The sequence below is a fragment of the Mytilus californianus genome, unplaced genomic scaffold (genome assembly GCF_021869535.1).
Source record: "Mytilus californianus isolate M0D057914Y unplaced genomic scaffold, xbMytCali1.0.p SCAF_10, whole genome shotgun sequence".
NCBI classification, from domain to species: Eukaryota; Metazoa; Mollusca; class Bivalvia; order Mytilida; family Mytilidae; genus Mytilus; species Mytilus californianus.
In genome coordinates, this window is record NW_026262582.1 from 10,833,699 (window position 1) to 10,849,307 (window position 15,609).

Below are 15,609 nucleotides of genomic sequence, written 5' to 3' on the forward strand. Positions count from 1 at the left end.
TGAGGATTCTACTATCCAAACATTATAGCTATATAGGATCTCCTACAATTCTTGTACGGCAATTAGCTACATGGAAGTATATGTACATATGTAATACCAATACAATTTAAAGCATAATTAATCAAGAAAAATAATAATTCTTCTGTAACCCCTGTATTAAGTTGTCAGCATTGGATCTCCGACCCTTTAATAATCCTCAAAAACAATTGAAAAGACAGCTTCAAACAAATTGAATTCATACCAAGTTTAACCAACACAAGATAAGGAAATATTTGCTAGACTTCAGCATGACTCTGGTTAAGGTAAATGTAAATCATTGTCCTTAGGCCTGGAGTGTTTAATACCTCCTTAAAAACTGTCAAACCTCAAATTTTTTTGACACATCTGTTAAATTTTCATAAAAAAATATCCAAATCTAGTAAATAAGTAATGTCACAATTTTATTGAGAGAGATACAAAATGTACAAGTAAGCAATACCTCAACAATTCATAGAGAGATAAAGGAAATGTATTCATTAAAACAATTAGAGATCTGAACTCATGAAAAAAAAAATCTATATGTACTAGGTGCTATGGAACTTACAATTAAACGGTTACTAAAGGTCTGAAATAACAGTAATAAATTCCCGTGGGGTTATAGCAGGATAAACATCTGCAGTTGGGACCAAGCATCTGAAGCGATCCACCTTATTACTAGAAGTGGCTTCGGCCATAAGAAAAATTTGTACCAGGTCAGTGATAATGAATGTCATACTAAACTTGGAACAGGCACTTAAATGCAGAGGGGTTAAATTAAACAAGCTTTTTAAAATCTCAACCCAATGAAGAAGAAACAAACACACAGCAATACGCACAGTAAAAATCACACAGAAGTCCGAGTCCAATAATAGAATAGGTAACGAAACAAACAAAACAAAAATTGAAAATGACAATATTTCATAAACAACAAAGGACTACAAACAGTTACTGACATACCAGCTCCAGACCTTATTTTAACTGTTCGAAAGATTATGTCTTCATTATATGAAATATCTAGCACCATCCCTCCATTGAGGGTTTAGTATCATACCATCATAAAATATATTAGAGGAACATAACCCGTATCATACCAGCAACTGGTTTAAGAATAAATGGGTTTCTGTCCGATGCAAAGACTATGTAAGTGAATCAATATTAAAGCCAAAAATGCCATTTTTTTTTTTGCAGGCAACAGTTTTCCTTCTTCATAAGTTTACTTTAATGTTTTGTTAGCTTTTGAGGTAAAACTGACATTTTGTGCTTTGTAAAGAATATTACCATAAAAGATTGGATGGGAAATACCTGAATGTGTAAGATGTCTATGTTGAAGTGAATTTCTTATAATGTAATAAACTGCCCATAAAACAAGACAAGAATAAATGGATCAACTCAGGCAAATGCAATTTTAAAAGAATGACTATGAGGACCTGTATACTAGAGTCTAAATCCATGTAAGAAGAAACAAACATTTAGTATAACAGCAGCAACCACTCTCTGTCTCGTCTTGGGTTTGAACTAGGTTGCCCAAATGAAAACTTATTTTCATTTGAGGTCTTGGTGACCAGAAACTTGGATTATCATGAGAAGGCCTAGATTATGCAAAGTAAACATGGTAAATGCTCCTGTTAGGACAACCGACAAGTTATAATAAGAAAACCTGCATCACACATAAAAAAACAAAAAAACAACATAAAACAAACAAGCTGCTTAACAACATCTAGGTACCCACGTAATTAAAAGCATAACATTTCAAATAATTCCCAGTGTTCATGTTAACTGAAGTTCAACCTGTACTATAATTTTCATTAATAGATTTCAACCATAATATGGAATCAACTGTAGCCTAGGAACCAGTAGGGCCAAAGGTTTTATGTAAATGAAATTGCTCGTCATAATGCTTCCAGCCTAAATTAACAAAGCTTGGCACCTAAACGTACAGCGTACGATACTCATATGCTTGAGCAACTCCTAGAATCTTCCAGGATGAAGATTACAATAAATTCTGGTATATATATAAATTAAAGCTGTTGTCGACACCTAAATACTAAAGATTTTTAACTGGTTTGGAGCAGACTGCAAGACAAGCTGTAAATAATTACTTAATTTGTACTAGTTTTGCTAATATTACATGTACATAGATATAGGAAGATGTGGTATGAGTGCCAATGAGACAACTCTCCATCCAAATAACAATTTATAAACGTAAACCATTATAGGTCAAGGTACGGCCTTCAACGCGGAGCCTTGGCTCACACCGAACAACAAACTATATAGTGCCCCAAAATTACTAGTGTAAAACCATTCAAACCATACATACATGTATATATCCTCGCTCACTGCGTCTGACACAATTTACACAAAACTCTCTAATAGTCTCATTTTAAAAGTTGTTTACAAGATAAAACCATTTTGGCCCCTATTTCCCTTAAATATATATAAAAAAATAAAAATAAAAAAATAATAAATATTTCCCACACACGTGAGACTGGTTGATAGGGTTTGGGCAAACAGAAATATTTGCAGTCTGTCCTAAAATAGTGATCAATAAGTATTCACTTCTATAAATTTGTCCTTCATATTTGTGGTACTTTATTGCAATATCTGTAGTCATGCAGTACATGCATATCTGATTTTGAATATTCAGATTATTATCAAGATAAATAATATTATATTAGTCAATAGTGTTCTGCATTACAAATCATATGTTACAAATCATATGATAATATACAAAACAAAATTTAAAAGTTTCACATGTAATATATTTATATATATATAATTATAATAATAATATATAATTGTAACCTTATAACTAAGAATTGTTTCTTATTTCTAACGAATGATGCGGCATCCCATATAAAAATAACACATTCAGCAATATTTTGTGGATTTAAGTTTAGAAACTGAGAAATAATCATTACACAAATCTACATCTAAACCATGAGATTGGAAAAAAGTTGCCTTATATCTTTATACATATGTTTGTTATTTGTTAGAATCACATGTACACGTAGGGATTTAACTTAAAAGTAATATACTGTTTTTGTAAATCTGACGATTACCTGGTAAATTATCAAATGGAACCTACTGATGCAGAGCTCTGGGGGTTTGCATAAATGACGTCTGATGATGATCCGATGTACAAATGTATGTGACCTAAAGGAGTTGAGTTAGTGGCGTGATGAGTCGTGAATCCAGTCCAGTCTGGTGACCTATCTGTAAAAACTGTGCACGTCATTGTCTGATTGTTGTCTATGTCTCTGGTCCAATTGTTACAACCCTTGTGGTGTTCTGTAGCCAAGCAAGGTCGCACTTTTCGCTTTCTAACTGATCTTCCCAACATGTGCTTCAACTCAACAAAAGGTAAATATTAGTTCCACCATGCTACATAGCATTGACATAACAAAATCAAATGACTGTACAAAGAAACAATAACAATAAAAATATTATGTATACTCATAGTTGTGTCTTATGATAGTTACAATAATTAAGAAAAAAATAATTTAAAATTAGTATATATTATTTATTAATTCTTAAATCCACAGTCAGTTGATAGTGGCATAGTGTAATATTTGTATATAATTATGTTATTACAATAATTCAAGCTGTGGCCGGTTGATGACATTATGTCTAAATTTGTGATTTATCTGAACTACTCATACCATATCGACCTAGTCTAGGCTAGAGAGTAGTAGCAACTATACATGTCACTGTGATGACTGATGTTGACAGACTCGACACTGACAGTTTTCAGTAACAAGTGTGTAGGTACACGCAAAATTTATAGCAGGATATATACATATAATGATATATGTATGCTAATCTCCACAAGCAATCTAACATTTAGACATGACGATTTTTGGCTACTGCTTGTAACTCCGTGCAGGGTCCCTGTGCAAGATTTCCAAGATTTTTGTTTATTTGTATCGAAAGTTGAACTTCCGGTTACGAACCTGGGTCCTTTCGCCCCAAAGGATACGTCTCTTTGCACCTTTGTACGTTCATATCCTTTCATGGAATATTTGCTGTATATCAATATGTGCTATGAAAGATCTAGGTACAAATTCCCAATGTATACCCTTTTAAGGAAAATTTAATTATAATTCGGGAGTTCATCAGATAACGCCTGCCCCATAACACATAAACACTATAGACACGTTACTAACCTGGATGGTCTGTTAGTGTTACAGCGCAAATACAATTTGTTAAGCTAAACCATAGGCACTAGACGATCTGTCAATACTCAATTTCAATAGTAATAAGATATGGACAAAAAGTAATATTAAAAAATAAAAAAAAAAATTAAACTCGTCGTCATATATATATATGAGTACCTATCGGTATCAGGCAGACTATACATGCATCTAATTTGATGTAGAATACAATGACGAAATCATTATTATAATCTGCAAATCTTAGGACAATATTGCATCTAATTACTCATATTTGTAAAAATTAAATATTTTTTTTAAAATGAAAACGAATAATGGGACCAATCTCTTTCAGTCTTTGCATGTGCTCTCCACGTGGCAATGACATTCCTGATGGAATGGTTAAAAAATGACGATCGATAAAATGAATTCTTTCTAAGATTACTTCGAATAAACATTAGAAGCATGAGGCAGGTTATAACCATGCAATACTTACACTACTTTACCATTACAAGATTCTACTTTTCAATTTTTTCAATTTTACCGCAACGAAATTTAAACAGCTTGCTTGCTGCGATGAAATTCTGTAAAGGACTAAATTACGTCACAGAATATAACGTCACTCATGTTAGGTAAATCTAAAACATGAAACACAATGCGTCAGTGGCCCCAGCGATAACTGAATTAAAGTCTATTTACTTCAATTCCATTAACTTAAGTTTAAAGTTAAATCATTGATGTTTAACCAAACAACAATACACAAGAAACACATCTTAGGGTGAAAATGCGATTTCCAAAATAAGAAACGTGTCTGGATCTTCTGCCACTCTCTGCATCAATAAAGTTAATATGTATATTCATATTTATCTTTAAAATTACAAGTCAACATCTCAAACAGTTACATAAAAGACGTAAGTAATAAATATGTAAACGTATCCTTTAAAATAACTCACTTTACATTTTCTCTCTTTTTGCCTCCAACAGTGTGTAGCCTTAAACAAATGAACATAATTGAACATAAATAATATTTAAGGACAACATTCACATAATATCAACATTTTCTTTAATTCGTATAAAATGTATGTTGGAGCTTTGAAATGGGGAATATTTCGCCCTGAACGATCATTTAAACCGTGTGCTTAAAATTTAGAGATTAAAGCGACGTTCTAAGGGAGGAAATTCATTATGTCTTTTTAATTTATAATATGTATGCGCAATTATCGAATCAAATAGAAGTAATGTTTCTAATGTTTGATTTTCATTTTCTGTATCATGCGCAATATCATCAACCTTTAATATGATTTTTATGGAAAATGTAATCAAACATATTCACGCTGCTTTTAGGAGATGGCAGCACAACAAACCAGTAAAAGTCTCGACCAGTCTGAAACATTCTTAACCCATTCCCGACCTGTACTCGACCAATACTTGACCAGTTTTCGACCTATTTTTTTCAGTCTGAACCATACTCGACCAGAGGTCTGAACAATACTCGACCAGTATGAACCATACTCGACCAAAGGTCTGTACAATACTCGACCAGTCTAAACCATACTTGACTAAATAACCTCTCCTTTTTTTTTAAATTTTAACTGTTTAAATAACTTTCTTTTTAACTGACATGACAACAGCTAAAATGAAGTAAAGATATATTAAAACAGATTTTTTACATCCTAACATGATTATCAAATTTATCAAATCGAGATAGTAAAATTATCTAATTCAAAAGTCAGAGTCTAATGTTTAAAAAACACACAGATTTTCTTTTACATGAAAACCTAATTAAGGTGCTTCTTGTTTTGCATGTGTTTTTTTTTAAAACAAAACTTAGGTCATTAAACCTTATTAAAGTGCCTCTTGTATGCCATGTCTTTAATTTTGACAAAACCTAATTAATCAACCTGAATTTTACTGTAACTTTGGAACATAATTCTTTTTTAAAAGGTTTTATCAAGGATTAATTGCTATGGAAGTTCTATTATATTTAGGACTTGGTTTGTAACAAAACAAAGGTGTCATTTTTATAATTTATTAAGTTGCTTTATATAAAATAAAAAAAGTTCACTGCGTTATTAACTAAACATGACTGACACCACAAATCTATACCAGGCTTAAGTTAGTGTTGATAATTTTCCAGTAACCATAAAATATATCTGAAACATTCAAAACATTTTTGAATATCCTTTAAGATATTTGAATAATGGTCGAAAGTTCTGGTGTTGACGAATTAAGGTGTTGATAATTATATTATGTTTATTGTTAAATTTTGGTTTCAATGCTATATCATGTATATTAAATACATTTTTTATTTCAAATTGTTGTTCAAATTTCTAGCCAAGGGAAATGTTTGTTGTTAAAAACAGTTCCTAAATTGATGAAATATAATAGATAAATAAAACAAAAAATAGGTCTAGGTTGGTTAAGACTTGGCCGAGTAAGGTTCAGACTAGGTCATGCATGGTTCAGACTTGGTCGAGAATGGTTCAGACACTTATAAAATAGTTAAGTACTGGTCGAGTAAAGGTCGAGAACACGTTCAGAATGTTAAGTATGGTTAACTATAATCGAGTAATATCTAGTAAATTTCAGACCAATTCAGACTGGTCGAGTACAGATATAGGCCATTTCATACTTTTACTGGTTTGTAGTGCAGTTAGAGTTGTTGACATGGAGTAAGAAATATTTTTGAGTGATATCCCAGCAGACAGTTGGTATCTCAATAGTACCTCTTGTGCATCCTACTGACCGACTTGTTTTTGTTCTGATTAAAAGCCGAATTAGTACAGAACATTCCAAATACAAAAAGACAAGATTTCATGTAACTCAATTACCTAAATTTCAATGAGGTCTTACAGCTCATATATCTCAGTGAATTTGAGAATAATTTTTTTGTTGAAAGACGATTGATTAATTGATTGATTGATTGGTATATAATGCCACTTTCAGCACTAAAAGCTTTTTCCCGGCGGTCATTTCTTTTTGTTTTTTGCAGGATGCTGGATTAACCGGAGAATCCAAGTGCATTAAAATTGGAGTCGAATGCACTTGACAGAGATGGACGACTCGAACTAGAATTTATGAAAACGTGATGAATTCAACTTTCCATTTATCAGCAGTAACATACCCAGCGCTCAATTGCATTGTATGACGTTTATACATCTCAGTTAATACTTTACGCTCTTGCATGTTCACACTATACCGACTTCATGAACCGGGATGTACTCCTAACAAAAAAACTTATCCAACAGAGTTAAGAGGAAGAACGACTGATATTGTCCCTGCATAAAATAAACGATCACCATCACGAATTTGGTTGACCAGTACGATGTATCAATGTCTTAACTGAACTGCTGACATGTTTATTTCAGTTTTATATCTTCAGGTACCAATATAGTCGACAAACAGTAATTTTCCCACTTTTTTCTTTTCCCAACTTGGACATTTTGACTTAGTGTATATAGAGATAATCGCCGTTCATCGAATCTTCATCGAGGATAAAATAGAGAATGGAAATAAGGAACAACCCGACCAAAGAGCAGAAAACAATCCAAGGCCACCAATGAGTCTTCAACACAGCGAGAAAACCCCGCACCCGCTGGATACTTTATTTACTTTATCTCTCTATCTCGTTTGTTTATATGTCACATAAACCAGACGGGTGAATTATGTTATAATTTATTGAAATATTTGCATGCTAATAAATTGTTATCATTGAACTTGTATTTAAGGAGAAGACAATATAAATTTCTTATTCTTTTTTGAGATATTGTTTGCTCATAAATTATGTATAATCTGTCATGAAGTAGTTGAATGACTGATCCGAAAAGTGTTCCACGTACATGTTACCCCTTATCCCTGTCAAACTGCTAACAAAAGATGAAGCCATACTGTTCGTTGCACTTGAGTGCGACGGAAATATTTAACAGACGAACGAAAGGACGATTACGGAATCCTCAAGTTTTTTCCACGTTGTGACGATACAAATTTTACCCGCTTACACCTACTTTTCTTTTAATACTTCTATTACATATAGTTTAAAAAGTCATTTTTGAAAAATTTGAAATCCTTGTTAGTTTTGCATTATTTTGAAGGAAAAAAGGTGCAAATGTTGAATTTATCAAAAAAATCTAGAGAGAATCATTTCCCACCAAATCTGCAATTGATTATATCTTAAAAACAAGGACACAGACCTTTTCTTGTTTGCTTTTAAAGTTCAGATATTCATATAGCATCAATTCATAACAGTCTTTTAAAAATCTTGCTATTTTGAAACAGAGTAGTGAACATTCCTAATAAGATGAATGCAATATTGTCTCATCCCATTTACTTGGAGTATAATTACGCTCAATAATGTTGTTGTGTCTCGAAATAGTGGTATTTAAAGTTCTTATTCACACAGGATCTTTCATTTAATTGGTTAACCCGATACGCATCGTCGATTAAAATTTAAGTGATTTGTGAAATAAACTTCCTTATGAAGTAAATATGGAAATCTCATTTTTGATGGAAGTATTTCACTTGATCCTGATACATGGTATGTACTTATTTACAAGGAAAAATTACTAAAACCGAATATAAATAATTACATTTTTTCGACCAAAACAGTGTTAATGCCATCCACTGTTTCATACGCGCATCCCCCGTAAAATCTAGACTTTTAAATTTAAAAGCAAACTGTTGTTCTGATCATTAGTTTACGATCTACAATTTAACCTTTTCAACCTAAAACCAATGATACCAATTTTTATTTAAAACTAAATTTAATATTTGCATTGTAGATTTGTTTTAAATAACCATAGTCCTGAATCATGGCCTCGTAAAACATGTTCGAAATGCCAATCATGATGGAGGCATACAAGTCGTAAAAAAACAAATTGTAGTATAATAATTTATGTAAGACATTTCTTTTCAAATATAATAAAATGTCTCACATCCCCCTTCTTTCTACCCAAGGTTCTCGATAATATTAATCGTATAGCAACACAGAATAAAATCAGCTATTTTCTATTCAGAAATTGTAACGAAAATTTTATTATTGCTAAAATGCGACTGAATAGATGCCACACGAATCAAAAAGTCACATTTTAAACATTGATTACATAATTGTATTCAACATTTCTGAAATCCGATTATTCAATTCGCCAATTGTTCAACAATCGCAAGAAGACATTATTAATGGAAAATGGGAAAATATTCATTCCTTTACTTTTAAATGTACTAAAGATATTCAACTATAAGTTAACAATCTAACACATAATAGTTTTTCATACAAGTACGAGGTTTAGCTAGCTATAAAACCAGTTTTAATCCACCATTATCTATTTTAAGAAATGCCTGTACCAAGTCGGTGAATATGATAGGTTTTTTTTTCGTTCGTTTGATGTGTTTGAGCTTTTAATTTTCCTTGAAGTTCGATAGTTTTGTTATTTTACTTTTTCGTTAATCTGCTTCATAAATAATAATTTACGGACAATAATGAATATACCAGTTGTAGATATGTAAACAATGTAGAATATTAGTTGTTTGAGTTCACGGAAAAAAAAACAATTTCAAAGTATTCTTTCTTGGAGTAAGAATAGTTTTGATTAAAACTTATGTTATTAGTGGTGTTTCGAATTTTGATAGCTTGTTTTCAAATTATTGAAAGGTATTACATAAACTATGAAAACATCACACACTTACACTAACTGTTGTTATCAGATTATGCATTTAAATTTATGAACAGACGTTTGAAAATAGAGAATATTTATATCTTTCTAAATATAAACACGAGTCTTTTGTCGACAGTTGGGGGGAATTTATGGAATTAATTGAAAATATGATTGCATATTTAATGTTCTCTAAAGTTTAAAGGATCATTTACTGTATATTGGCATCGAAGAATTGCATATCATTGTTTGTTGCAAGTCGCATAATAAATTAAAACGTCACTTATATTCTACTTATGTCTTGTAAAAAATGTATGTATGCCCACAACTTTCTTCGGAAAATGCCTGTACCAATTCAAGAATATGACAGTTGCTTTACACTCTTTTCGGATTCTCAAAATATATATGAATGTCAACTGTTAATTTATTTTTCTATATATAACTTCAATTATTGCTAAATGTACATGGTCAATATACTAGCTTGCCAAAGATATATGTGTGTCGGATTATTGTTTGCATTGAAGTGTAGGATAACAATACAAAAATGTTCACATACTGAAATTATTTGACGTACACAGAGAAAACATAATGCTTCAGAATCGCGGAAAATAGTAGTTTCACCTTGAACCTCGTAGAATACAAATGCAAATTGAAATAACGCATATCTCTGTCAAATAATTGAAAGAAATTCAAAATAATATTTAATAAAAATTAATGAATTTTATTTATTACTTTCTATCTGTTAAATTTCACAAATACTGTCTTGCTTTATACGATCAGTTAACAAATGGCTCATTACACATATCGGTTTTTTTATTTTGATGACTTCACCTGAGATTATTTTGTAAGCATATTAATTAAAAATATGCATGTTGTACATAACTAAGGAACACTGGCCTAATACAAAATGAAGCTAATTCAGATGATCTTCATAACAATTGTTATAAAGACATTGGTTTAAAGTGAAGCAGCAATTTAGATTTGAATAAAAAGGATAGTCATAGGAACTGTATATTAGTCATATAAACATAATATAAAGTAACTCGTCTTGATAAACAATTAAAGTGTACACAACAATATTTATCTAGTATGTCTGTTTGTTTTGTTCAAACATTGCTGTCAATATAATAGAATTTATGCGACTGTCATACAAGTGAGAGGTTTAGCTAGCTATACAACCAGGTTTAATCAACCATTTTCTACATAAGGATTTGCCTGTACCAAGTCAAGAATATGACAGATGTTTTCCATTCGTTTGCTGTGTTTGAGCATTTGATTTTGCCATTTGATAAGGGACTGTGCGTTTTGAATTTTCCTTGGAGTTGGGTATTTTTTTTACTTTTAACCTGTTATTGTTCTAAATGACAATCACGCATTTTGTCAATGTTGTTTTATTCAATTATCCCCAGAAAGAGCTTCATATTTGAGGTGCAAATATATCGAAATATATTTTTCTTGTCCTTAAAGGTTGGTTATTATAAATATTGTTCAATTTAGCATTAAGCTTTATGCTGAATTCTATGGCTCAAATATAACACATAGCACAAAGAGAAGTAATTATTTCGAATTTCAAAAAAAATCACACCGGTCGGGACGTGATTCTTTTATTTGCATTTTATTTCTATATTGCTTTTAAATTATATGTTTATCTACATGTATGTATACCGATCACTCTTTGGTTGGTTTGAGGTCGTACTGTGAAGACTGAAGGATATTGGAACAATTTTCCTGCTTTCGAAATTTAAATGTTCAAATGTTTTTGTGTTATACCCTACAGCATCATCAATACAGCCGACAATAGCGACTTAAACAAAGCTGTTTGATATTCAATAATTGACTTTGCACATATCTTAAAAAGTACATTTGCAGGAGTAGTCATTGAATTAAATGCGACTGATGAAGTTTACTAACATATTCCATTAGGTTTCTTCTCTTACCGACAAAGGACCTAATATTTATGACAACTACGAACTTTTAAACACTATGTATCATTAAAACGTTTGTAGAAACAATAAGGTTGAAATGGAAAATAATTAATGATGACCACCATAATAAATTCATATCACAACTATGTGAATGTAGCCTAGGAAGGGGACGATTAGAGAGATTGGCCAAGAATTGTACACTGATTTTGAAACAAAACAGGACGTCGAGGAGGCCAAGAATCGGCCGTCAAATATTCTTTTATTATGACGTCATATTAAACTCCTATTTTAGGAATGGCTGTCAATTTGGGAACGGACGTCGATATTAGTCTTAACATATAGATTCTTTAGAATTCAAATTTAAGTACATTTTTCAGATAACGACCTTGTGAGTGAAACAAAAAACCTAAAATCAGTTTTACCTTCTTTAAAAACAAATATATTAATTCTTCGTTGTATATCCTATAGCGTGAAAAAAAACATGTTTTGTTTTATGTTGAACTTTTTTATGAATAATTTATGTTTCATTATTGTGTAAGGTATATCTAAAAATATAAACAAAGAATGCGTTTAGTTTCTATTGAAACTTTAAAAGTTTTGTACAGTGTCAAGACCATATTTACATGGTTAATAGTTTTTAAAGAATATGAATATAATTCTAAATACTCGAATATTTTAGTTATATCGAAGGTTCGAACACAAAACGGAGGTAAGCACTCATGTTTGTACACATGTTATGAAGCTTCGCAATTCAATTGAAGGTAATTTGTACCACCTCCTGAATAACCATTATGCTTATACTAATATTGCGAACGTTTACTTATATTAATTAGCCTTTATACTAACAATATTGCTATATATACATATATTATCAACACCATATTTTAGTTTTGTCTGCTTTTACAACATTTAAGTTACACTATTAATCATCCATAAATCACAGTGCTCCATGTTTTTTTTTATTTTACTTACTTGAAATATATAAACTTTCTTAAATGTAATGGGTATGGTGTAATTGTGTACGATTTTTAGTGTATGAGAAATAGTGTGGTGCATACAAAAAATTCATTGTTTTGTTTTTCAGTTTGTTCCTTAAAACATGCATTGACACTTTTTAAATCCCTCAAGTACATAAGATTGTGGATTCAAATCGAAATGGGTAAAGGGCAATGTTGCAATGGCGTAAAGGTGAATGATGTACTAGTGTATGGTCTAAAGATATATTGTGTATGGTATAAGTGGGAAGTTAACACTATTCGATGACTGTAAAACATGAGTGTTGTTTTGCTATCTCTTGTAGTTTAGTTTTGTTCTTCCTTGTAGTTTTGTTTTGTTATCTCATGTAGGTTAGTTAAAAAATGAGGAATTTTAAGATACCAAGGGGACATTCAAAACTTATTAGACGAAAGACGAAACGACGAAAACCGACGAAAATAAAACAACATTTCACAAACCACTACATAGAAAACTAAAAGACTAATTAACATTAATAGTAGAAAGTTCATTAGTGTTTGTGTAATACAAATTTATTTAAACCATGTTGACCTAAGATTAAATGTGTCTATGTATTAAATAACTGCTTTTCATGGATATTTTTAAGAAAGGGCAAATCTTTATAATGCTGTTATTTGTGTTATTTTATTTGCTTTTTTTGAAAGTCACTTCAATCGAGATAACCGCACTTATTATGCATATATAGTTGAACTATTAATGTATGAATAAAAGGAGACGTAGAAAAAAGTTAAATGAAACAACAACTTAAAAACTACACAGATAATCATAAATATATAGGCTATTGGTTGGTGAGATTACCTGACAGAATTGAATATAAAGCATAGCAAACAAGACCCTAAAAGGAAGAAAACGCCAGGATGTCACCAAAGACAACTACTGATGAGGTTCCTGATCTATGACAGACACAATGACATCTTGTGAAGTTTTATGGGACTAAACTGAAAGAACAATCAGATATAATTGTTTTTGCAAAATGCAAATGTCTGAAAAGCTAAAACAAACAAAGGTGCTGTCTTGATTTAGAATAAATCACAGTCATAAAAAAGCAAATGCGGGTATTCACTATGAATTGACAGAAATTTTTCAAAAGAATGTTAGTAAGGGGCGAATGGCCTTTGCATGCTTTTTTCAAATCGTCTCACATCGTGTTGTCGAATCATAGTTCATTATGCGTTTTATTTCGAGGTGATCAGTCATGTTTCACATATGTAGATGGACAATCACTTCTATCTGGGGCCTCTGATTGTTATCCCGGTTGTAATTAAGAGAACACGTTGTTCAACGCTGAAGTTTCCGCTCCTCATATACGTATATATTGCCTTTATTCCAGATTGGCTTTGTTTCAGCATTTTCTTTTTTTATATTCTCCCAAGACCCAGTGCAAATAATATTTGAAATAAAAAAATCATAATCACATTAACATTAACATTAACATTAAATATATACATGTACGAAAAGAATTGTAAACAAATATGAAGTTGGGTTATATAGCTTTACTATTGCAATGGTACGTATACATCCTGTGTTCTTTCAAATTTTTGGGTTTGCACACTTAATGAAATTAAATCAAGAAAAACGATTTGGAAACATAAAATTTATAAAGTTATATAATCAAATTACATGTTTTATTTATTTTGTAGGTCAGATATCTTTAAAAGTGAATTCCTTAGATGGAACTGTTGTTTACGGAGATATATCATACACTATACAGTGTTCTATAACTTGAACTCAGGCTACAGCTTTGTCTTGGTCAAAGAGTTTAATCACCAGTAGTTAGCGGTTAATAAGATGAACACAACATTATCCCCACTCATTTACTTGGCGAACAATAACGTTTAATAATGTCGTTCGTTGTGTCTCGAAAATGTGATATTTAAAGATTTTATTTCAACAGGATCTTTTATTGAACTGGTTAACCCGGTACACATCGTCGATTAAAATCTAAGTGATTTGTGAAAATATACTTCCTGCTGAAGTAAATATGAAAATCTCATTGATTGAAGTATTTCACTTAATCCTGATACATGGTATGTACGTATTTACAAATAAAAATTGCTAAAACCGAATATAAATAATTACATATTTTCGACCAAAACGGTGTTAATGCCATCCACTGTTTCATACGCGCATCCCCCTAAAATCTAGACTTTTAAATTTAAAAGCAAACTGTTGTTCTGATCATTAGTTTACGGTCTACTTTTTAACCTTTTCAACCTAAAACCAATGATACCAATTTTTATTTAAAATTAAGTTTAATATTTGCATTGTAGATTTGTTTAAATAACCACAGTCCGGAATCATGGCCTCGTAAAACATGTTTGAAATGCCAATCATGATGGAGGCATACAAGTCGTAAAACAACACATTTTAGTATAATAATTTATGTAAGATATTTCTTTTCAAATATAATAAGAATAATATTAAAATGTTTCATTTGCCCCCTTCTTTCTACCAAAGAGTCTCGATAATATTAAACGCATAGCAACAAAGTCAGAAATTGTAACGAGTATTTTCTTATTGCTACTAAAGATCCAGAGGGATAGGTGTCACACGAATGAAAAACTCAACTTTGAATATATTATTCGTATGCAACATTTTCGAAATTGCAATAATTTTATATCATGTAATGTTACAGTATCACATGAGTTATCAAAAATGGAGGTTAAGTCATTTATATAAAAAGAAAATAAGGTAGGGATTAAAATACAGCCTTTTTTTACTCCAACTGTGGAAGGGACCATCTCAGTAATGCCGTTTAAGACGCTAACAAACAAGTATTTTTGACCATTATTCAACAATCGCAAGAAGACATTTTTGATGGAAATTGGGGAATATATCTACTTCTTTGATTTTTAA

General features: G+C 31.1%; 1 protein-coding gene and 1 long non-coding RNA gene across 2 annotated transcripts in view; one reads left to right on the forward strand and one right to left on the reverse strand.

Annotated features, from left to right (window-relative positions):
* Positions 1-2,891: 2,891 nt before the first annotated feature.
* Positions 2,892-3,977, reverse strand: LOC127717599 (uncharacterized). Its single transcript, XR_007989258.1, has 2 exons — positions 3,678-3,977; positions 2,892-3,361 (listed from the first exon to the last, which is right to left on the reverse strand). It is a non-coding gene; the product is annotated as an uncharacterized LOC127717599 (long non-coding RNA).
* Positions 3,978-8,592: 4,615 nt separating this feature from the next.
* Positions 8,593-15,609, forward strand: part of LOC127717574 (immunoglobulin superfamily member 10-like) — a 33,334-nt gene continuing 26,317 nt past the window's right edge. Inside the window, exons 1-2 of the mRNA XM_052223271.1 lie at positions 8,593-8,700; positions 12,419-12,448. Coding sequence (XP_052079231.1) covers positions 8,652-8,700; positions 12,419-12,448 — 79 coding nt within the window. The 5' untranslated portion in view covers positions 8,593-8,651. The remainder of the gene's footprint in view (positions 8,701-12,418; positions 12,449-15,609) is intronic.